This window comes from Alligator sinensis, unplaced genomic scaffold (genome assembly GCF_000455745.1).
Source record: "Alligator sinensis unplaced genomic scaffold, ASM45574v1 scaffold85_1, whole genome shotgun sequence".
Taxonomy (NCBI): Eukaryota; Metazoa; Chordata; order Crocodylia; family Alligatoridae; genus Alligator; species Alligator sinensis.
Genome location: NW_005841891.1, coordinates 2,509,479 through 2,535,390, shown reverse-complemented (window position 1 = coordinate 2,535,390; position 25,912 = coordinate 2,509,479). Strand labels below are relative to the sequence as shown.

Below are 25,912 nucleotides of genomic sequence, written 5' to 3'. Positions count from 1 at the left end.
CCTCCCCCCACAGATTTACCTGCTTGGGTGGGGAGAGCATCTACGCTGATCACATAAAAGTGAATTTACCTTGCATATATGAGTATGAGTCTAAATATGTTTGAGTCTAAATATGCTCATCACATGAGAGCGAATTCGCATGTAAAGAACCCGCATAAAATCAAAGGAAATCTGTATACAGTTTTAGGTACTGTAAACAATAGCCAGGCAATCTCTGGCCAGTACAGCCAGTACAGTCTCTGCCATTCCTCCTCATTGAAATAGGATGCTTAGTCTTCACTTGACTTTTGTTCCTAACACTATCTTCAAATTATACTCAAAACCTTTTGGTGGCCACATCCAATTGCATAAATATGTAGCAAAACTCCCAGTTTTTCTTTTTTTTTTTTCTTTTAAAATGCATTCCCTCCCCTTCCCCAACCATGTCTAACTTTTTCTTTCCCTCTCTATTCCCTATAAATAAGTATAAGTGAGCTAAGACATAAGACAAGCTTCAGCATTTTATTTTGGTAGCAAGTTGTATTTGTTTTGTTTTTTTCTCCTTCTTTATATTGTATAATTATGTTTATATTGATTTTTACTGGTCTATATTACTGTTTTACTGGTACTATATGATTTAGGCCTACATATGTAAGTTAGCATAAGTCATGTCAAGTTTCCATTGGGTTTGTCAAGTCTCCATCCTGTCCCCAGGCCCGGTTGTGTAACCCATGACTCACACCTACCTCTCCTATGTAACTTGGTTCCTGAATGAATGGGGATGAATGAGGGTGCTTGAGACAATGGCAGGAGGTCTAAAAATATCTCCCTCTGAATGACCGAACTATAAAGCACCAATACCTGAACCAACAACCCAGCCACTGGAACCACCCTCAGCATTCAAGAAACAAAAGATGAGGCAACCCACCATTGTGCCAGGCTGCACATGCTCAGTAAGAACTCCTGGAGCCCTCTGGAACAGGACTGACTTTGCCTGGACAGGCAAATCCCCATAGGAGATCAGAGGTAGTCTGCCCCATAAAAAGGGGTAGTCAAGACTGACTCTTTGGGACGCCCTCTCCATCTGGACCAACACCATGCCACACCACCTATCCACCCAGAGGCCCTGCCAGCGACCCCCCTCTGGACAACACCTACTGGACAAGGAAACCTTCCCAGCCTGGACAGGTAGCTATCACCCCCCACCCCCTCTTCAACCAAGTACTTGGACTCTGCTTCTCTTCCCTACCTGGACTCCAGCCCTTCCACTGAGTCTCTTTCTCCTGCTGCCACTGAGAGTGCTTGCTTGCTTGTGTGCACGTGCGCGCGCACCAATAACTTCATGGGGCTGTGTAGTGTGTTGTCTGTTTAATAAAACTGTTATTTGGACCCCTGAGTTGGGTTTTTGTTTTACTATGGTTTGGCCCTGCTCCAATCTCTGCTCCTCGCCCCTCTAACTTGTGTCTCGTTTCTCCCTCTCCTGCTTCTGGCTCACTGCCACCTCCAACACCTGTCCTGAGCTCCTCTCTGCCTCCATATCCCCTGTTTCTTTGCCACTGTCTTATCCCCACTGCCCTTTCCTTTTCCCCTCAGCAACCAGGTTTCTGCCTCAGTTTCTTTCCTGGCCGTCTTCTCCTTGCCACAACTTATCTGCCTACCCCCAATATCTCAGCTGTCTGCCTCAGTTTCCAGCCCTAGTCTACCTTAAGTAAACCCAAGCCTCAGTTCCTCAGCTGGCTTCTCTGTAGTCCACCGGTTCTAATCCTGGTTCTGGCAACTTTCACTCCTTACACTTTAACTCTCTCTCTCACCTGAACCCTCCTCCAAGTATTCCAGGTATACCAAGCACACACATAAACACCGTACCATCCAAGTTAGGAACTCACCTATATGTATGTGTAGGTGGGTTGTATGTGTGTGAACTGGCGAGTGTGTGTGCACGTGTGTGCGCACGTGTGTGTGCATGATATACGAATTAGTGATCCGTGTCTAACTTTTGGGATGTATAGTGTATGTGCTTGATGACAGGTATGCATGTGCCTAGGCTGGTTTGAATGTGTATGTGCCTGAGCTGGTGGTGTGTGTGTGCATGCACCTAATTGATTTGTGCGTTTGTATATGTGCAATTGTGTCACACCCTCCCGTCTAACAACGCAATATTGAGATCCTGAGAGTTGGCCTGACCCCACAAGGCAACAAACAGATCTTGCACAGTATTCAGAGTAGAACTCTCATTCCAAGGCATCTCATTACCCCAAGTACAAAACAGACTGTGACTGTTCCTTCATGCTTCATTAGATACTTCCCTGAAACCTAACAATTTTAAAGTCAATTAACACAGTCCTGAAAAGGGGGGAAGAGGAAAAGGGTGGTGGACAAAAAACAAATTTAGTAGGCTTGAATGCTCACCCTTTGCCTTTATTCCAGTTTCCCTTTTTATGATGAACACTGCTTACCCAGGAACTCAGACATGCTCTGAGGAACACTAGATTTTCTCTCCAGCCACCAGACTCATCTAATTTGTATATATGTTCAGAAAATAATCTTTAACTACTTCATTTCCTTCAGCAATTTTTTTTTTAATACTCCCAAGCAGCACTTTCTTATTGTAAAACAGGTCTCACCCATGCTAGGAGACCAAAACTGCTGTACCTCCAGCTTCGCTCTTAGTGGGAATGCTATTGGATGCAAGGGACAGGTATTTTAAGCACCCCACCCCTCCAGCTCTGGATTACCCAACATCGATTACATGGCTTTGTGCACTTCTGTCTCATAACCATATCTACAGTTGCTAGCTGTGGAACGAAAGACTCCGTTCTAACGGAGAGATAATTAAGGGAGTGGGGGGGGTGTATTAAACAAGACTCAAATGCCAAGCCACTGCTGAAGAGCATTAAGAAACTCGCAATGCACACTGAGCAGCTCTACAGTGTTTGCTGAGTATGTAGAAAAGGATATTCTAGATTTAGATGGAGGAAAAAAATGAAAAGAGAATTTTCAGCTATTCAAATTCCATTTCTACAAAGCTTCAAACTAGGAATATAAGACTTTTTTTAGACTGTTACATGAGAATACAAGAAAATTTAGCATCAGCTTTCTATTAGGCAATAAAAAAGATACGAGTGTGCTAATGAAGTCTGTTCTCACAAATTTGAGAAGCATTTTCGATTCAGAAGATCAGATCGTTATATTGAAGAAAACTGGATTACCTGGAGGCCAACAGAGCAATACAAGCAGACAAAATTCAATAGCACAAAGTGAAAGGTCACACAGTGATAACAGGAATTTCTGCTAGAAACAGACCTCAAACTGAAAAGGTCCAAGGAGAGGAAAGACCCAGTGTACTAGTCAATCAAAGATGTCTGTAAGCTGCCAACATAAGACCTTGAAACAGGCAAATGGATCCTATAATGCATCATCAGTCAAATGCATCATCAGTCAAGGTACGCCATCATGCAATGCATGAGAGAGATGTCTACTGGAGTAGCGCACATGCCAATGATGCTCAACCTTCTGGCCCTGCATGCCCAATCTGGCTGTGGAGAAACACACCAGCACATGGGTCCATAAATTTGGTGGTTGGGGAGCAATGGTAGCAATGATTGCTGCAGCTCTGGAAGTCGCAGCAATTAATGCCGTCACCACTCCCCCATTGCCAAATTTCCAAACCCAGAGGGAGCCCTGCAGGCTGGACAATATGGTCCCACAGGCTCAAGGTTGTTCTGCTCACCCTGTTCAAGAAACAAATAAACAAAATGGAACAGGAACAAGAACAGAGAAGGATGTAGTAGTAGTTGTGGTAATTAGTAGAAGAAAAATCAGGAAAATAATGAAGTATACCATAATTTTTTTTATGGCAACTTAAGCTGTCACACTCCAAGGGACCAAAAATGTTGCTGCAACCAAAGGTAGTCACAGTTTGTGACACCTTAAAATGGTCCGTTTGCTTATTGTGCACCACAGGAATCCCTCTGCAAGGGGCTTCTGCCATGCACACAGGCTGCCACGTCTTGATTCAGAGCACGCTTCTGCAAGCAGGAGAGCCTACATGGAAGTTGCCTGCTTGCAGATACACATTACAGGAGTCCCCTGCAGGGCAATTCTTCTGCTGCATGTATCTTGCTGCCGCACCCAAACTCAGGGCGCAGCATATGGGGCCACTGTCCTGAAAGATCAGGCCCCTGAAGCCCCAGGAGGGGCAAGGGCCCAGCTCTGCTAAACAATGGCTCTGGCAATATCTGTAGATGCCAATAAAGTGGATCAGCTTTGCCAAGACACATGCCAGCACAGATGATTCCACTCCAAAGACAACTCCTGTTGAGAGCCTAAAGTAGGTAGGCTTGGTTTGTCTAGCAAAACACGGGACAGAGAGAACTATGACAGCGGGGGGAGCAGGAAATAAACAACAGTAGGAAAAAGCCTATTTTAACTAAAAGACAATATGGCACACAACGAGTACACAGTGGCTATGTAAAAAAAACAGGTTAAGTTGGTTAGAAATGTTATTAAAATTTCCATCATAATAATATGGCTCTGGAAAAGCCTTCCAGCTAATGTATTGGGGACAAAAAAAAAATCCAACTAGGTGGAGATGGATCAGATTATGAAAGGAACTGTAAGACAGTTGTCCAAGACAGCGGGCCTTAATAATACAGGTGGTGCTTTCCAGTCTCGTGTTCCTAATAACATTCTTTTCAAAGTAAGCAACGTAACCAATACTTGATACACTCAGCTTTTTCTACAGACCTTATTTATTATCTTCTTGAAAAGTTGAATGTTGAAGTATAATTTATTTTTAAATACAGCTTCATTTCATGGCTTTGATGAGAGTCTGTAGCTTTCTTAAACTGCTTAATATTCTCTGGAGATTTATCCTCTCTGGGCTACCTGAGTCCAAGATGTTGCTTTTTGAATTATCTCTGCTTGAACAGCTTTCAAATTTGTCTTTTCACTTTGTTAGCAACTGTACCTTTCTTTGCTATTCCTCAACGTGACAAGGCTGCCATATAGCCCATGAGAAAGGTAATGATGTGACAAATGAAGTCCATAACTTCTAACATAGCTGTCTGAAGTAACACAGCACAAATAAAGCTGGCTTTGACAAACACTTTGCTGCCTGGCATCTGGATTTCATGACTTCAGCCAAAATGACATGAGTGAGTTTTCGCAAGGGACCCACACAATGAGCACAGGTAAAAATCTAATTTTTATCAAATACAATTTTTAAGACAAAACTTCTAAGTGAAGTTTTTCCTGCAAAACATCTCTGGAAAAACATTTTCTATTAATATTTCTAGTGCAGTAGTGCTCAGGACCCACAGTCATCGACTCAAACCCCATCAAGCAAGCTTCTACAAACAGTGATGCCAGGTCTGTCTTTATTCTCACAGCTCAGAATCTAAAGGATTCTTGAGAAAGGTTTTGAAGATGTTTCCAGGGAGCTTCTACCAAGCATGAGGGACAACATGGGAAATGGATGCTCCTCCATGTAGCCCCAAAGACCCATAGGAGTAGAGCGGGTCTGGGGGAAGGCATGGGAGGAGGGGACAAGGGGGAGCTGCAGGCACCACCTGTACATTCCCTCTCTGGGAAAGATTTCTAGTGCTGGAAACTGACCAGAAATTCCCAGATAATAGCTAGTTAAAAAAAATCCTAAAGTAAGGGACAAACCTCACTACTTCACACCAACCAAAAACACATAGTATTATAAGGAAACCATCTTGGCTGCTTCTAAAAATCTATATACTTGCCGCAATATCAACTGTAATTTAAATTTCTTTTACACCGATTACTTATTTGAAGAGGATGAGGCTTGTTAAGTTTGTTCTTACAATGACTTAACTTATAAATACTTTTCAAAATGTCACTAAACTGTTAGTCTCATCTTTTAATTTTATGAAACTTTTACAGACAAAAATACAAAATACAGAGAATTAAAGCCCCAATCCTGTGAACAGTTCATTATACAGTACATCTAACCTTACTCCCATGACTGGCCCCACTGAATTTAATGTGATTATTAATTTGTTTTAGCATTAGCAACCACAGAAGTAAAGTTTATTTATTAATTATACCTCTCAGCAGCATAAAATTACTTCGAAGCAAAAACTCCTTCAATGTTAGTAAGTTATTCACACTTTCAATACTTTTAAGTCAGTGAACTTTTAATCCTTATTAAAAACTATACATGGCAAATTTTAATGCTAGGCTTTAAAGTCCAAATGTAGTTACATAAGATATGAATCTTCTAAATCAACATCCCTGAAGCATCTGCTTATGGTTCCTGTCCAAAATGTTATAGTGTAATAAATGGACCTCTGATTTAATATGGCAATATTTCTGTTGCATCACAGTGCCTTGATATCCATGCCATTGTGCGGGCCGGGAGCAACCCGAGCCCTTTTCCGTGCTGCACGCGGGCTGTGGCCAGCAGCCTGGGCACGCTGGATCGGAGAGGGAGGGCGACGAGCTGGAATTAGGCACAAACGCTTAGCGGTAGTTTTAAAGATTGTTTACTTATACCGAGATGGCAGTGGTGTAGGCTGGGAAACTTGCTTGAGTTGCGGGTACAGACCCAGACAACACGGACGGTCTCGTGGAGGGTGCTAGGCTCCACGGAACAGAGCTCCGGATGCTCTGGGTGAACACGCCACCAAAATCAAAAGCGGAGATATGTCTTATAAAATTTGCGCTCGAAGACGGGAAGAGGTGGGCGATGGATCAGGTCGCCAAGCTCCTCTGAATCTCCCACGGGGTCTCTATTACCCTGCCGTGTATCCAGAGTCCCCACGAGATGGATGTGGAGTCCTCTTTGGCTTGGGCGGAAACCGCTCAAGCCTCTTATACGGCTAACAGGCCAATCGTTAGCCGCCACGTGGGAATAATTTAGAACTAGCCAACAGCGGGAAACAAATTTACATACCGGCGGCGGGAACTCTTTTGCACCATGCATTTCTCTTGCAACTCGAGCAATGCACCCTGCAAAAGAAGCTGCAGAAAGGCGGGAAACTTGTCCCTGCACCGGGGTTTTCCTCTGCAACAGCAAACTCTCCCGTGCAATGAAGCTGCAACTTGGCGGGGATAATTCTAGTGCCGAAGCACACACAAAATCATGCCTTTGGGTCATGACAGCCATAATACCATTTTTACATGGTTATTAGTAAAATTTACACAGAATGTATCTGTTAATGTCCCTATTAATAAAATCTGCCTTATAACCTACAACCTGAAGATAAATTTTCAACCGGTAATTTTTTCCAAAGTTATGCAATAGCCCAGTACATTTAAGCTTTCCCACTCCCTTCCAATTTTTCTTATGTGTATAAAAATCAAGTGATCTTGTGTGCGCTTTGGAACTGCCTTAGGGTATAAATACAACTGTCTGTACCATCCTGTTTTTTCCTTCCTACTAAGCAAAGAATGGTTTTTAGCCACAAGGAAAAAGAACAGTAGTAAGAAATGAACAACCTCTTGAAAATTAAAAGGTAAAAGGCCATGTGCAACAGAGCAAATAACGAAAATATTTTTTTTATAAACCCATCTAAAATGATTCCCCTACTTTGGGTTGAAAAGTGTGGCAACTGGCCTATAATATGAAATGCAACAGCTTTGATAAATGTAACTTGATAGAAATAGACTTCTCAGTGAACTTCTTGGTTATCTTTTTGTTGCCACCTATCATGAAGAATCTTTCACAGCATCAAATATTATGTAATCTTCCCCATGTTGTCCATTTGAGCTGATATGTCACTGCTAAATATACTAATGCTGACAGGACATTGTTATATGCTCTTCTTGTAGACTTTTTCTGGTGTAGCAGAATTAATCAATGAAGGAATTAGTTTCTTTGCTCATCACTGTGTTCATCAAGAGATGCACAACAACAATTTAACAAATTCATCCAATTTCCTCTAATCCTCCAACAGTATGCCATTTTCTTTTGTGGTTTTTAAACTTCCATTTTGTAGAAATTGTGATGGACTCAGATGCTAGTTTTTTCAAATGAATTATCTCTTCATTGTGTGTCAGCTAATAGGCATTATATCAATTATCAAGGTTAGTTAATTGATTATTTCCATGTCCTAATTATTTTTAGAATAGCTATTACTGTATTAAAGTATACACAAAAGCTTTCTATTTATTCCACACAGTCTACCAGTCCATATTTGCCCTTAATTTTTATCTCAAGCTATATCACTCAAACTGCAAGACTGTGAAACAAGACATTCACATTTTCCTCAAAATTGTTTAAAAAAAGCTCTGAAGCACAACGCAAACTTCTGACTAGTTTAAGTTTCTATCCAGTATTTAATTTCTACAGCTCTAAAGACATGACAGCAACTTTACAAGACAAGAGAGGCATAACTACATCTTACAGAACTTAATCTTTTAAGTGATGAAATGAAAGCAACACACTAGGATATAGGCATGTGGGGAAATGACATGCTACAAGAGCTTGTGGCATTTTAGCATCATTACATCGAAAAAACAACCAAAAAAACAACTGCACTCATTTTTCTTGTGGTCAACAATGCTTTTCCCACATCAGTACATTCTGGAACTCCCAATTAAAGGAAAACCTTTTCATGAACTCCATAAAACAGAGCAGTGGTTCTCAACCTTTTAAACTCAAGGTGCCCCATACAACTTATGAATCGGGCAGCATCACATTTCCAAAGCTAATTTATTTATTATAGTGCTAACCTCCTTGCAGGAGAGCCAGACACTATGGGTTGGGGGTTCAGGAAGGGAAGGGCTTGAGACTACACTTACCTGCTTAACTCCTCGCACCTTGTGGCACCCTTCAAGAGGATCTACTAGCACACAACCTGGTTCAGAATCGCTGCAATAGGAGTTTAGCCCCAGCCCACAACCAAACACAGAAGTGCACTTCATAATCTCATCAACTGCTGTTCTATATACCATCAAAAAGAAGAGGGTCACTTGGTTCTGGGTTAAGACTTGGAAGGGTCCTCCTCTTCCTGCCTCTTAGCAGTCCAAGTCTGCCCATACTTTCAGGGACTTGCACACAGTTACATATCTACTCAAGCAGAAGAGGCAGGCGATGGAGTGAACATGGTCACAGAGGATCCCTGCCAAGCATCCCGAGGACAAGTCTATTCATCTCTTATGTGGCTACATTTAGGCACTTTTAGATGAAACAGGATTTTGGTCCTAGTGACATCTTGGAGAAATCTACAGCTAAGATTCCATTTTTTTGCTCAAGCTTAGGTAGTTAAAACTGTTCTGTTAAAAGGTAGACAGAACTGAAAAAAATTATTACCCCTAGCAACAGAAATTCCAGCTTGCAAGACAGTTTGCAAGGAAGTACGTTCCAGAGATCAGGTGCCAAACAAGCAGCACTGGACCTTTCTCAAAAATCTGGGGGAGTACAGAAAAGCCATTCCTTGTTCCAATCCCAGATAAAAAAAACCCATTAACCAAACTTTGGAATCAGGTTGCTTCCAAACCTGGATAGCTAGAGGCCTTCGTGCTGGATATGATCCAGTCAGCTGTTTTAGATCTCAGCTACTTCTTGGAAAAACATGAAGAAACATGTTGTCTATAGTCCCTCAGTTTTCCTTTCCTCAAGAAACTGAATTAAGGTACAAACAGAATGTCTTCATTTAGGTTGATATTACCATTTAGTCAAACATTCTGCCCTCTCCTTAGCTCAGCAAGGGAGATGAACTGCAGATTCTATTAAGTGCACTATGAACTTCGCTATTAAATGGAAAGTGTTTCCATGCTGCAGTGAGGGGGGGTTGGTGGAGGATGTAACTAAATGTAGATGGGAGTGATGAGGAAGATTGGAGAGTTGAGGCTGCAAGTTCCCTAGGATGGGTTGTTCCAAACTCCAATGCAGGATCACCTCCAGAGAACAGGATCCTCAAGGTCTTGAAGAATGATCTTCAAAACTCCAAGTCCAAGAGAAGCACAAGGACCTAGAGTTTCAATGCCGAGGACGTTATAACTTTATTTTGAGCCCCCAACAAGCAAGTTTCAGACTGAAAGGCATCCAACAGATAACAACAAAAATTATTAGAGGCCTGGGAAGCATGACTTGTTATGAGGAAGGGCTGAAAGATCCAGGGTTATTTAGTCTGGAGAAGATAAGACTAAGGAGGGATTTGATAACAGTCTTCAAATGCCTGAAAGGCAATTACAGAAAGGATGGAGATGGGCTTTTCTCTGTGGCTGTAGCTGGCAGGACTAGGAGCAATGGACTTAAGCTGTAGCAAAGGAAATTTAGTTTGGAGATTAGGAAGAACCTTCTGACTAGGAGGGCGAGTCAAAAATTGGAACAGGCTGCCTAGAGAAGTTGTGGAATCTCCATCCCTGAAAATTTTCAAGAGCAAGTTCAACAGACACTTTGCTGGGATGGTTTAGTCAAGAATGATCCTGCCTTGAGCAGAGGGCTGGACTAGATAAATTCATGAGGTCTCTTCCAGCCCTACTTTCCTATGATGATATACATAAAGCCACAAGGAGTGGAAGAAAAGCTTGGACCCATAATAAGCAGAGGTGAAGAGAACCACAGAAAAGAAAAAAAGAGAAAGTAAAAACAGACAGATGTAGAGAGATACCAAGATGAAAGCAGCCACTGTTCCAAATCCACAGAAGAGAGGCCACAACGAACGGCACAGAAGTGATCAGAGTTGGAATGGTTATGCTACCTGTAACTCAGATTTTTTCCATTGCGTTTCCTGCTTGATAAAACCTAATGACTTAGTAAACCTAATGACTTAGGGCAACCTCCTGTTACACCCTAGCATTTCAGAGACATTGTTAACTTTGTTTATCAAATTCATAATTACTGGGTTTTTGAGGGGGTTTTGCTTTTTCCCCCCTCTAATCCTGTTTTATTGCACCAAAACAATTAGCATGTAGTATACCTCACCTGGCCATGAGTAATGTGCTTCAGATCATCAAGATAGTATTCCTCAATGGCATGGGGTTTCCTTTCTACCTTAAACACATGGGCTGGACTCAGTCTGCCCCAAATAGGAACTGAAAAGTACTCAGCAAATTCCTTACAGTTGATGGTAGCAGACATCAGGATTACCTGTTAAAAAGAAAGTGTATAAGTGAAGCATTAGCAATAATCCACAATGTCTCATTACACTAAGTGGAGTTAACGCTACAAGTCTAATCTTTTTTAATCTGTTCTTTTCCTTAGTTGTTGACTGCACAGGAATCAAAGCATATGGTACTTCCTTCCTGTTTCAGTGGTGTGCTGGGACAGAACTAAGCTGTCTTCTTGTTATCTCCACCTGGTTTATGGTTAATGAAGCAAAGCCAAATGACATAAGCTAACCTTCAGGTTATTTCTACATGCCTACAGGAAGCATGATAGCAGATGCAACTTCTTTAAATGAATCTCAAAAAAAATCAAGAGGCTCTGAATGAACATGTGTTTTGCCATGTGTTATTAAAGCAGTAGGCGAACACTTTTGCTAAGTGTGGAAATCTTCTCCCAAAAATGGTACCCCAAAAAACTGAAACCACAACTTCACTGCCTAGTAATTCAGTGCTCATGTGACAAGCAAAAAGAGGGAAATAAACATTTTTTCTATAAACTGCCTTCATTTGTTTACTCTGTGAGAGGGTGCACACTGTCCACCTGCACACTGATGTGGTATTGGTAGCAATGGTCCAGTCATGCATTGGACAAGCATAAAAGAATACAATCCCTTTACATGACAAATGATACAAACTTGTAAAACAATACAAAAAAAAAGTCCAACAACTTCAAGGAAGACCCAGGCATTTTCACTGACTGTATTAGTCAACCTAAAACTGACTCTTTCAAAAGAACTTAGTACCGTGCTGGGCATGTGCCAATAAGGTGGCTACATTACTTCTATTTCAGGAGGTGACAGAGCTGGTGCAGTATACCTCCATACAGAGCATCCTGGTCCTGGGCGCAGGTAGGGTAGATGTCCTATGTTTTGATGGGGCACCCAGTATCAAAGACAAAATGAGAGGTTTCTTCCAATGTGACTGACAGAACCTTCAATATCAGTGCCATAATATGCACATGTTCCTGAATGTATAACAACCCTCAAAAGGAAAGGAAGCCAAAATCACCTGAAACATTCTTGATACAATCATCTCTTGTCTGCTTCCATTTCTCTCATTCAGTTATAGCCACACAGGCTCCCCTTTTTCGTCCAGTAAGTGCCAGGTATTATCCTGAATAAGCTAGCCTTTCCTGCTCCATAGATACGGTGGGGGCTTCCTTTACCAGTGAAACTGGAGGATGTCTCTGAAATGCCCTGAAAGGCCACCCAAGATCAGGACAGTACTTGCCAGGCCTAACAATGACCAAGCTCTGGGATCTCTACTTTGAAGGGTAGGATGATCTATGTGTGACATATCCAGAGATTATCTTCCCTGCAAGAATATTCAATTTAACAATTTGATTCCCCCAAGAATGTGCTTGACCTATCACAGTAACAGCTGAAACAAACTGGCAATAAAAAAAATCCCATTGCCAGAAGTTTGACCTCTCTTCAGTTTGACATGATCTCTGGAACCAGCAGACAAGTTTTAGGGAGAATTCTCTCATCTGAATTCAGATTATTGGTTTAGGATCCAACTGGATCAGCTCCGTATTAGACAATTCTGAGAATTGTGAACATAACTTGGTTCAGTCAACAGGAGCTATTTTGACTCTGATCAACTTCTTAAACACTAATAGTTTCTCTTGTGATTTGACTCTCAATTCAGAGTTTGACACCAGTTTACGAGGACTTCAAGGTCTGACCCACCAATTTAGGAAATAAAATACACCAAGCCAGGAACATTATCCCAGGGCAGACTAAAGCCATTTGCATAGCTCCCTTTTTCTTAGGCCCAGAAACATCCAGAGCAGATGCCAATTTTTTCATCAGGTTTAGATGCTTTAGTAATATAATATATCTCATATAAACCAATTCACAGCCAGAGCTTCTTGCAGCAAGAGGGCCTTTAACCTGTTTCATCCCTTGAAATAAACACATAACGCATAGGTCACCCTGAGAAAGAATGGTCTTCACCAAACATCTAACATGGATATGTGAGATACTCAGAAAAACAATGCAGAAGCAGCAAGGATGAGAACAAACAATAATGCCTAATAGAAAGTCTGATGTTTTGCAGTAGTATATTGTTGACTTGCAAGCAAAGTCTCCTCTGTAACAGAGTTTCTTCATTTTGGTACTGCATCCGACATCCAACCTGTTCTCAGAAATTGACAAGGGAAGGAAAAAAAGGACCATGTACCAAGGTTATCAGGTCTGGTTCCCAAGAACTATGGGCTTAAATAAGGATCTTTGAGATGAGGTCTGACCATGCTCAACATGCCTTTCCACAGGTGTTTTGGAAGAGAAAGGCATATGAAATGGTCCTTTTCTTTTTCAGGCTATAATACCAATCTACCCTCTAACAGAATTGGGAGAACTGCTTCTGTTTCTGGTTACAAATAAAAGCAAGGATTCTGCCACTGAATTCTTATTTTGGTCCTAGCCCTTGAAATCAGAGCCAGCTGCTACCATGTCTTTAATGATCAGATGTGCCAGTGTAATCAGTTGTTGAAACACCTTTCTAGAAGGTAAATTTTTCTTAGCATAGCAAAAAGAGCAAATCCACCTGGCAATTTTAATAGTAAATGCACTGTACAAAATGATTTCCTGATACTCAATTAATAATTTCCTCTGGAAAGAGGGATGGATAATCTTGAGAATCAGCTTTAAAAGGCGCATAGTAATATGTACTCTTAATGTCTCTCTGTACTCCAGAGCGAAGTGATCCAAGCATGTGTCCAGCCAAAGTTTGAGGTATGTGGCAGAACAGATTGAAGCAGAGAGGAAAGGTTAAAAACTCATTCTCTATTAATTTTGTAGAAGAAGCGGTCTTATAAAGGTGGATTATTACCTTAAGGGGAGATAAGATCATGCTGGGAAAATGTAGATAGCACTGCCAAACATGAGCAGGGGGGCATCACAAAGTATTGGTTTTCTCATGCTGTATGGAAATGTAAAACATTACTGGAATACTTGGATGGTATCTTGCCAAATCAGAATTGCCTGAAGTTTTTACTAAAGCAAAACTACTAACTCCAAACCTAGACTGGCCTTCAAAATATCAGAACCAGATGGAGATAAAATCATCTTGCTATATGCTTCCAGCCGTAGGCTCTTGCAAAAAAAAGATAAGAGTATGCCTTAAAATTATTCTCTGAAATAAACCTGTCTCTTGGAGAGTTAACACTCCCACTCCTGAGAATACTAAAAGAAAAAGTTGCTTAGAAAGATCACATGAAATCTGATCACAATAATTTGTTCTAAAGAACCTCTCTCCCCCACACACTTTTGGTCTTACACTACTGAGTTTCAGAGACTGCCAAAGAAAAAGGGTACCTCTCTCAAAATATGCTATCTTTTCTGTAGCCCTCCGCAAAGAGAAGGCTTTATAACTTTTAACAGTGCATGCTTCAGAAGGCTGATTTTTTTTAAAGTGACAGAAGGGGTGGAGATGTTAGCATGGATTCAAACAGAAATGCATATTCACTTTGGATTTTCTCTAAAACCCAGCAATTAATAGTGATAGCTTTCCATGTCTAGAGAAAAAAAACAAAAAACAAACAAGACAGATGACCCCTAAGATGGAAGATACCCAGGAAAGATGATGGAGACCTCTGCCATTTTGAAGAAGCAGCTGCAAACAAGGATACAAATGAGGTAAGATGTCATCAATGATTCCAAATCCCAAACATTTAAATCAGGTTTGACATACAGAAACATGTGGTGGTAGATATTGAGAATCTTTCTGGAACTCCAAGAATGAGACTGATGCACTTTTAACAGTGCTTTCACTTTACTATAAGTGAAGCATGCACTTATAATATCATGGATACTGAGAAAAGTAGAGGAAGCACTGCAAGTATAGGAAGCATGTCTCAGCAAACACTGCAAGTATAGGAATTATTTGTCTCAACAAGCACTGCAAGTATAGGAAGCATGAAGTAAAAAGCAAACTATTCAGGATCCAGGAGAACAAACTGTTGTTTTTAGTATGCTATGGCTAGATGGAGCCACATTCAAAAGCAGACTTGAAAAACAATGTTAATGCTATTTAGGGAATTCACAGTCATCAGCCTTTTGCTGGAAACAAATGATATTGAGATTTTAGGCAATGTGTTCCCAGCTCCAGGCAAAGAAGAAACTATCTAACAAGAGAGACCACTCTTTGGAATCTAGTAATGAACTGGAATAGCTTGACTGAGTTTTCCCTGCTGCTACAGGACTTACAGGTGCAGGGTTATGTATTAGCTTCTCTGAAATCAAGAAAACTGTGTGAAGTTGATGGGTACAACTGTCTGTATTAGGCTGTTAAAAAATTCAACTATATACTTGTAAACACACTGACAGCTGATTACTACCAACTCTAGATCACAGAAAGGGGCTTCAGTGAGATTCTTTTGCACTTGTACATAAATAACTTTTGAATACAATGATTTGCACTAGTTAAGTAACTATCTAAAGATACCTCTTTAAAGTCAAATCCACCTTAAGGTGTCCACTACCTAGAACAGAGCTGTACTCAAATGTACTGGGTTTCCAAAGCCAACCTAGTTATTTCAGCCCACCATGAAAATCAAGTCACTTTTAAGACTGCAGACACCTGTGTGAACTTTTCACAGCAAGACCTTGCCTACTGCAATTGAAAAAAAATGTTAAGATCACAGAAGCAAAACTATTTACCCATATGAGCACAGAAAATCTTAATCATAATGCTGTATTAGCATATTTGTGCATTTTATGGAATATATTATTTATATTTCTTCTGTTTTTCTTGAGACTTTTGTTCCATTTAAAAAAAAGTACTTGTGCGTTAACATAGTCAAATTAGTCAAGGAGAATCATGACCCTCAACATCCACATGTAATTTCAGCCAAGTATTCATCTTGTATATTCTGTAGCCCTGAGCATATATTTTAGAAATTAATGCATCTTAACACTGAGGAAAAAAAAGGCTCTCAGAACACATTATACTGGTCACAGAAAAATGCCCTTCAGCTTGCTAACTTAATAGGACTGGAGTATTACGTAATTTTTTGGCTTACAATGAGTCACCATGTTCAAACTGGCTCTCAAAGCCATATTCAGATGCAGAATGATAACAAAGCTGGTCTTCAACTTATTCTGTTACAAAAGAAGAGGAGAAAGTAGTTTAAAACTTACCTTCACAAAACTTGAATTTGTACGCAACAGTTTACGAACTACCAATAGCAAGAGATCCATTTCTTCTGTACGTTCATGCACCTTAAAGAAGCAGCAGAACACAATTCACTTATTTTAACCCCCATGCCTCTTTGTCTAACCTCTTCCTGTTGGTTAACTTTATATATTTTCAAATTCTGATTGTAAGCTTTTCATAGCAGACAATGCGTCTTTTCTAATACATACTAAGTCACTAAATTAAGCAGACTTTATACCTCAATACAGTAGTTTTGACAATCTGTTTAGGATTTTATACAAACAATGAACACTGCAGAACAAAGGTGAAGATAGCAGTTATTAATACTAGCCACCAGACTGGAGCATAATGCCTGTACTGTTACAGAAAACAGGTTAGTCAACTGTGCTGGTGGGTGGTTGTAAACATTTTATGCAGGGACTGTATGCACATTTTTGTCTGCTAGGTTAACAGGCCTCTCCTCCTCTTCATGGCCCCTAGACATCATCAAAATATAAATACTGGTACCTAGGATTAAATGATCATCAATCTATTCTGTAAGGCTTTAGAGCTGATGACATCTGTAATCTGACCTGCAACCCTTGAAGGCAGAAAGAGTGTGGTGTAGTCTTGTTAAGGGGCTTTATCCATGTTTGGTACTGTCAAATGGGAATTGCATTAACCTACCCTTTAGAGGCAGAGTAGGTGTTTGAGGGTATTTAGCTATACTGCTTCTTGCTGGGTGAAAGAGTAGCATGGGAATTGGAATTCAATCTAAACCAATACAGAAAATCTGCACTAATACTCCCCCATAATGAAGCTCTATGTTAACTGTATCAATTCAGGGAAGAGACTTGAGCATCACTTTTGACAATTCAATGAAGCCCTTTCTGCTCAATGTACAGCAGCAGTCAAAAAAGACAACAAGGTAGCAGGATGCATAAGAAATGGAACAGAGAAGAGCAAGTGTCCAACTCATGTGGTCCTATGGTCTGGATCCAGACTGTGGGGCTCCTCATGGACTGGATGACCCACTGCTGGATCCAGCCCACAGGGCATCTCACTGTAGCTTCAGAGCCACAGTGTCAGCACCAGCAGCCAAAGAGTTAATGCCAGCACACAACCCTCATCACTGGAGATGAAACCAGCACAGAGGTTCATGGGCCAGGTGTAGGCCCAGTAATAAAGAATAACAAAAATAATATAAAGCACTTGTGTACCATTCTAGGCTCCTTAATTTAGGGAATACAGCAGAAATGGGCTGAAGCATGGTGGGGAAATAGCAGTATCAGAATGAAGTGACAAGAATATTAGGAGCATAGAGTAAAGTCATATAAAGATAAGAGGAGAACATTTATGATCATCTAGGCCAGTTGCTGCCAACCTTCCTTGCAATCTTGACACAAGGTAAGCTCTGCATCCTCCCAAAATATCACTTGGATCCCCTTATCCTGCCCAATCTGTTGCTCTGCTTCCTGCCCAATTCGTTGCTCTGGTTTCTGGTCCCTCCTCAATCTGCTGCTGTGTTTCCTACTCCCTCCCTGATACGCTGCATACCCAATGGACAGGTGGCCAATGCCATTTGTGAAAAGAGTACCACAGGTTGGCCACCTCTATCTAAGCTACAACTGCCCAACTTTAAAGTAGCCAGGAGCCACATGCTCCATGGGCCGCACACCAGCGTGAGCCACACGTTGCAGGGGCAATGGGCCGCCCCCAGGCTGCATGCCCTGCATGTATGAGTGCAAGTAGTTGCTCACCCTCCCTGCTGCACCACGTGCACGCGTGGACAGGCATGCCCCCACACAGGGCAGCAACCTGCCTCACCTTTAGCTCCTTGTGGGCTCCACTCTGGCTCCATGTCGTACGGGTGCTCCAGGCTGCTAGCTCCACTACTGTACCATAACCTGTGCCAAGCCATGCTGCCCTACCCCCTGTAGCCAGATCAAGAGGCAGTAGTAGCAAGGGGGGAGCCCAGGGGCCATAAGTTAACCCCTCAAGGACTGCATGCAGTCCAGGGTGATGGTTGGACACCTCTAGTTCAGGCCAGCCTGGCCTAACTTCTGAAGCACTGCCCTATCACTGCCTCCCCTGTGGGCTGCTAGGATGCAACAGCTGGAGGAGGGAGGGTCCAGGGTGGGATGTAGTGACAGCAGCCACAGGAACAGGCAATTGAGGGAGGAAGCAATAGCTGGAAGCCTGTGGGATATAAGTTAAACTTCCATTTCCTTTCCATTTCTTAGGCCCCCATGCACGTTGCATTTATGCCACAATTAATGTTAAATCTACATATACATATAGGGCTTAGTCTGTCTGTCTGTCTGTTCGTAACGCTCTTTAAATGCGAATAGCTTAAAAACTGTAAGGCATGGAATATTTGCATCTTCAGAGAAATTTCTTTGCTAAAACTTAGTATTTGTTTAGTGACCATGTCAGGATGATCCCAACTTCCAGAACTGGGGAAAAAAGTCAGGGGCCAGGGCTGTTTCTACTGAGCTCCTCCCCGGAGGGTGCCAGGAGTCCAGCACGGCAGGGAGGGCAGAGGGAGGAACCAGCTAAGGAAAAGCAGGAGTTGGGCAGAGGCGTGAGGCATCAGGCAAGCAACAGAGGCCCTGTCCCAAGCCCTGAGCAGGGAAGGTGGTGCCCAGGGGTGGCATGGAGGAAGCCTCAGGGCATGGGCAGCTGTTGCGAGGTGTGGAGCTTGCCTGCCCTTGCCCAAAGAGACATGCAGGCAGCAGCCAGGCAGCAGCACAGGCACGTGTGTCTGCAGTCTGCTGGATGAGAGCAAGTGCAGAAAGGGATTGGTATCTCCAAATGTTCAGCCTATTTTACTTAAGTTTTATAAATATTTAATTTATTTAATGAATATAAAAAGTAAAATCTTTGTTTTTATTTTAAATTCATCCATCATTCTTGATGGGCAATTCGTTAGTCACAGCATAAATGGCAAGGGTGGTACACATACACCATAAAATGGCAAATGAGCCATATAAACGTTCTACATATTTGTAGAATGTTCTACAACGTAGAACATTTTTACGTCTGGTTTGTATGGTGCCTTAAATTGAACATGGAGCAGGGACAATCAGCTGATTGTTGGCTCCAACCAAGGTTCACTGGAGACTCAAATTAGACCCAGGACAGTCCAGGGCCTGGGCCAACAATCATACGCTAAGAAATGCCTTACTAGCAAAGAAGTAGAAACCCTTACCTCTTGGATTCTGATAGCTTCACACAATCACTACCTAAAGGAGTGAGGTGCCATCTCAAAAAACTTTCAGTTCAAAGTGTGTATTCAAAACTGTACCTCCTCCATCCAAAAGGGCCCTCTAGAACCGTGATCAGAATTTCTAGGCCTGGTAACCATAATGCACAAATTAAATGAAGGGTCTTCCAAACTTTATAAAGGCAAGGCTCACATGGAATTCAGCAGGTTCTCCAAGTAGAAACAGCTACGATAAAAGCAGAAAAGGTTTTAACTTTGCTAACTCACTTCATCTATGAAGATGTGTGTGAATTCCGCAAGGCTTTTGGCACCAACTATTTTCTGAAGGAGTACTCCGGTTGTCATGTAAATTAATCTTGTATCCTTTGTTGCTACTTTCTCTAAACTAACCTAAACATATTGGGGGGAAGAAACAAAACAGTTAATCCAAATATATCCTCTCTAGCCACATATGACATCTACCTGAAGATTTCATAAGTCTAAAGAAAATGTAGATGTGTGACACTCTCCCATACATACAGAGGTTATCATGTGAAACAGAAATGGACAGTGAAGCAGTCAATGGTAGGAAAGAAAGGCCTGGGAGTACACTTAGAAGGAAAAGAGTCCACGTGTTCAGGAGTAGTTGATGGACAGGATGTTACTAACAGTTGCTTACATGTTTGGACAGAAGCAGGGAAAGACTCCTGCCAGGTGGAATTTGTATAATTAAGCACAAGCAATATGCTCAGCATTATAGAAAAAAATCCATGTTACCTGTTTTTTACTGGAGTTCTTCATTACGGTACTCCTACTATTCCTGCCTATGCCTGAGCATTCTTTAGAAAAGGATTAAGATTATAGTCCAAGAGAGATTGCACAACAAGTGAACTGCAGGCGGAAAGGTGGCATCAAGAACTGAAGAGAAGGAAGAAGAGCTATCTGGTAAGAAAAATAAATTCTGAATGAAGAAAGAACAGTTTAGGAAGGTGAAGAAGTTTTCTTTTATCTAGAATGGCTCAGCAACAGAACAGCAGCACAGAAAATGCTAAAACAAAATAATTACTATGGCATAGGATATGCTGCTTTCTATTTAATAAATTCAGATAAAAAGTATTTAGTTCTGTTTTAAAAGCCATTTGTACTGCTCCAGAGAAACCTGTGGTACAGCCAAGACACTAAAAACAACAAAAAATAATTTTTCCTGACTTCCAAAACACATACAGTCTGAACCATCACTGTACCTGATAGCCTACAAATCCACCTAGTGTCCACGATCGTTCTCTGCTAATCCATCTAGCAATGCTACTGGCACCAATTTTTCGAGGTTGGGTAACAACAATGTTGCAGTAGGAAGACTGCTGAGAGTAATAATCCAAAACATATTGAGGAAGTTGTGTACTTTTACCACTACCAGTTGCTCCAAGAACAATTACAACTGAATTGCTTTCTATCAATGAGACTACCTGAAATTAAATTTAAAAAAAAATTAAGGAAGGAAGTTCATAAGACTACAAAAATATCTTTAAAATATTACAAAATTTCAAGCAATTGTTTTAACAGTGTTAAATGCCTGTAATAATTTATTTAAAACTTCTAAAAAGTTCATTTGAAATGGCAAAATATTGTCATCCATTTCTATGTTTGCACATACATATGCGGTAATAGAAGAAAATTGGGTTGTTACCAAGAACATTTTTAATACTGTTAGGAAGACTGTAAATTAAATTCATTGCAGATTAGATTATCAGTAGAAATTTACTTTTAGAAAAAAAGTGGTCAGAAACTTTAGTGTATGAGCAGCAAAAGTTTGATTAGCCAGTAAATTTACCTCTTCTTTACAGTTCCTTATAGGCAAATCAGGATATTCATACTTAGTTACTGGTAGAGGAGTCAAATAGTCTGATTCATTCAGAAATGGTGAGGGAGTCACTGAAACAACAAAGGGTAAATGTTAAATTCTTACCGTTAAAATAAACACAAATGTGAGCTACTATAAACATTAACTATCTATAGTATAGAGTATAGTATATGGTCTGACGTCAGAAAAAGTAGGGCAAAAGAGCACCTCTGAGACTAACTGGTTCAGAGAGGCATGGGAACTGGCAGAGGTCTCCAAATCACAGCATCTGACAAAACAGAAAAAACAGATGCCTTTCTGAATCAGTTAGTCCGAGGTACTACCATGTTCTACCTTCTGCCTATCTGTAGGGTGCATTCCTATCAAGGCTTGAGCTGTATATTTTTGAATATTAACAAAATTACTTAATACACATTCATATTAACAGGACAGAAAAAGTATCATCTCCCTTTATGCAACTGTTACTCTGTTTGCTTACCCCCGTTTCCAAGCACAGGCTTAGTATTCTGCTCTCACGCAGTTCTACAAGCCTACATTGTGCTGAGCCAGGCTGGAACAAGTAATTTTGCTTTCTTTACAACTATCAGCCCAAACCAGTTCTTAAGAAAGAGCCTTGTTTTTAGACAAATTACTAACAAACAAGATGGATAAAAATCAATAATTTAAATAAATAATCAATCATATTTTTTATTTAAATTGGGGGGGTTTAAATCATTAATAAAATACTAAATTTCTCTCTCATTTGAAAAATAACAGTTACAATTAAATCTCATCACAAACATACTAAACCTACACTTACAGTCTCATAAAAATGAATTAATGACTGTCACTCACATTCATCGACTTACCTACCAATCAAACATGGTTTGGTATCATTTGGTATTATTCACTCAAAGTTAAGAAATCGACTGGGAGTTGAAAAAGCACAAAAACATGTATTTCTGTTTCAGTCTATGAATAAAAATGACAGTGGGAGTGGGGAAGATGAGATCTAGTTGTAGAAGTTTTAAGGACAGCATATGTTTAGTGTTGTAATGACTTGTCTGTCAGAGCTAATCAAATTTGAAAACTAAAAATAAAGTTTAAGGACAGATGTTGTAAAATGCTGTATTGAGTTGTAAATTAACATGTTTTAGTGATCAGATTTACGCCATTGTTTAAGAAATATGTGAAGAAGTATCAGTGGGAAACTTGATTTAAATCAAAGATTTAAGTCAGGGTTTTCCCTTGGTGATCTAAAGCATCATTTAAATCAATGATTTAAAATCGCCTTGATTTAAAATCAATCCACCGTGCCAACAAAACATTAGTGACGTAAATGAAAAGGCCCTCAACCATGTCCTGGGCATAAAGACTCGATACTGAACAGTCTTCTTGTAGCAGTGTATGAGGAGGAACACTTTTAAGTACACCATACAGTTTTATGACAGGTATACCCATCTGAAAAGGCATCTATATTTGTTTGCATAATCACCAAAGAAATGTGGGGGAAAAATAACAAAAAGTCTTGAAACTTAGAATGCAGCACCCAGGCAAGACTAGGGCAGGTGTGGAGCATAAGGAAACAAAGCCCGGGGGGGGAGGGGAGGATGGACACCATGTAGGTAGATCATTTTGAAGAAATAAGACATTACAAGCCAAAAGCCAGTCCTAATGACATCAATGGTAACTTTCCCTTGATAGCAAAAGGATGGTGACTTCATCATTTGTCATAAAATAGACATTATTATAGTAAAACTTAAAGTCTCCAGTTATTGTTTTATGTCAAACAGACCCTTTTTAAAATAGCATTTTGAAGTAGAGGACAGATTCCTTATAAAAAAGGAAACAAAGAAAAATAAGCTGTGAACAAACACTGTGCTAGGGATAACTACTGTGAATCCTTTCACGTAGTAGTTTGAGCGAGCTCTCCAAGGCACGCATCACATTTTCCAGTGGCACAGTACAGCATCACACAAAGACCCAATCCCGTTAAGGACTTCTGGGTGCTACACAGAACCACTGACTTATAAAAAACAGCAGCACAGGATGGCTTTGCAAGATACTTCTAAAAACTGCTGTGAATCGGAATCCCTTGGAAACAAATTCTTCCCATCATGTGACAGGATGCTTAGAAGCTAATATTTTGTGCAAGACAGAGAGAGCAATAGTTACAGACAATTACTGCATAGCATTATGGTTAGTATCAACAAAACATGGAAAAGACAGAACTGCATAATAAAATAGTCCTTAACAAATATTAATGTTGCCCTTGTTAAAAGACTTTTGGTCAGGACTCTACATATATTTGCCAGGAAAATCTTACATAGAGCATCCTGTCACAATGACATGATGCACACAGGATGACTGGCTTCCCTCTGGCACATTCAAAGATGTCACTATTGAGACATCAGTAGCAGTACGTGACTGAGCCAATGCCGGAAGAAATCTCAAGCTGTTAGGGGAATGCTTCTGGTATTTAAACTGCTTTTGCTAAAATAATGTAACATTCTCATCTATTTAACAGGATTCCCACCAATATAATCAAAGTACAAGCAGTATTGTAAAACAAAATAAAAAACAAAAACAGCACTTTCTAAAAAACAAAGACAAGTATGGAAGTCCAAATTCAAAATTAAAGGAGTGACTTGAAGAGGATAATACAGGTTGCCGTTATTTTAACAACAAGGAACCATCAAGCTTTATAAAAGGGGGAAAGGATTAAATAATGCCATCTGGTAGCTTGAGCTACACCAGTGTTTCCCAACCAGTGTGGCGTGGGACAAAAGTGTCCCATCGGAAATGAACAGGGGTGCCATGGAATTTCACCATGGGAATGAGCTACAATAGGTATAGGGGGTGGGGAAGGCCATAACAGGTGTGCTGCAGAAAATTTTTATTACTGTAAGTGTGCCTTGGGCTGGAAAAGGTTGGGAAACACTACTCTACACCATAAGAGCTTACCACAACAAGAGTTAACAAATTCAGACCACACTAAGTTACTTGGTGGCATCCACCACCAAGTAACTGTACTAACTTAACACTCAAAACAGCTTTCCAATCTAACCTTAGCTAATACCACTAAGGTCTCTAAGATCTACTGAGCTTCACAGACATGTTAAGCAACAAAGAAAGATTTAACCTTGAAGGATAACGTTTCAAATCTTTTAGTGAAGATATATAGTATGAAAGTATATTGATTTCCTTTGTTCAAGTAATAAAGCTGACAATGGGAATTTCAACCTGTTGCAGTCACTTGGGTACAAGTCAATCCCACTCACAGACTCAACTGGGGTCCTAAAAGATGTTTAAGGGTGCTGAAGCAACCAGCTCCTGTGTAAGGAAATAAGTGCTCGCTCCTCCCCTCATCTAGCAATCTGCACCAGCCCCAGTGTCCCATCGACAAGCAGTGAGGTGGCTGCTCTTCTGCCAGGATTCCTATTCCTGCCCCCACCCTCTGGTAGCCCCGGCAATGGCCAGCTACCCCCAGGCTCCAATCAGCGCACACTGCCATGATTGAGCATCGAGGAGATGCGAGGCCAGGCTTATCCCCCACCCCCTCCCACATTCCCAGGACCAGTGACAGGGGCCCTAGGGACAGGGGCCTCTGGTCACCTGGAGGAACAGGGACAGCAGTGCAAGCTGTACTCACCCCATCAGGTATTCCTACTGCCTAAGCCACTTGGGAGGTTCTCCCTTGCACAGTTCTACATCCCAGAGGTTTCTGGAAGGGCAAGAGGGTTGGGCCCATGTGGGCCCCATTTTTGCCAGCAAGAATAGCTTCTGGAAGCCTTTCTGGTGAGCGTAAGTGCCAACTAGTGCAGTAACAACAAATTCCTCACATGCATTTAGCTCCGATACAAAATTTGTCGAGGCAAACATCCACTCTTTTCATTCCTAGTCCTACTGTATTAATAATGCAAGGACATGCCAGATACTAACAAAATTAATTCAATTAGATAAAGACATGTTTGGAATGCTCTGCTGACAAGGGAAACTGCTAGAATAAAAGGATATTATTTTTTCTACCATACATTGAAAAATCAGATTCATAGATGTTAGGGTCGGAAGGGACCTCAATAGATCATCGAGTCCGACCCCCTGCATATGCAGGAAAGAATGCTGGGTCTAGATGACCCCAGCTAGATACTCATCTAACCTCCTCTTGAAGACCCCCAGGGTAGGGGAGAGCACCACCTCCCTTGGGAGCCCATTCCAGACCTTGGCCACTCGAACTGTGAAGAAGTTCCTCCTAATGTCCAATCTAAATCTGCTCTCTGCTAGCTTGTGGCCATTATTTCTTGTAACCCCCAGGGGCGCCTTGGTGAATAAAACCTCACCAATTCCCTTCTGTGCCCCCGTGATGAACTTATAGGCAGCCACAAGGTCACCTCTCAACCTTCTCTTGCAGAGGCTGAAAAGGTTCAGTTTTTCTAGTCTCTCCTCATAGGGCTTGGTCTGCAGGCCCTTAACCATACGAGTGGCCCTTCTCTGGACCCTCTCCAGGTTATCCGCATCCCTCTTGAAGTGCGGCGCCCAGAATTGCACGCAGTACTCCAACTGCGGTCTGACCAGCGCCCGATAGAGGGGAAGTATCACCTCCTTGGACCTATTCGTCATGCATCTGCTGATGCACGATAAAGTGCCATTGGCTTTTCTGATGGCTT

The 25,912-nt window shown here is 41.2% G+C and overlaps 1 protein-coding gene across 1 annotated transcript in view; it reads right to left on the bottom strand.

The window, feature by feature from the left end:
* TDRD9 (tudor domain containing 9) overlaps positions 1–25,912 on the bottom strand; it is a 150,620-nt gene that overhangs the window by 107,587 nt on the left and 17,121 nt on the right. The window contains exons 4-8 of the mRNA XM_006018069.3: positions 21,237–21,337; positions 20,650–20,871; positions 19,694–19,816; positions 16,206–16,286; positions 10,880–11,044 (exon numbers count right to left, since the gene is read on the bottom strand). Of these exons, the coding sequence (XP_006018131.1) occupies positions 10,880–11,044; positions 16,206–16,286; positions 19,694–19,816; positions 20,650–20,871; positions 21,237–21,337 (692 nt within the window). The remainder of the gene's footprint in view (positions 1–10,879; positions 11,045–16,205; positions 16,287–19,693; positions 19,817–20,649; positions 20,872–21,236; positions 21,338–25,912) is intronic.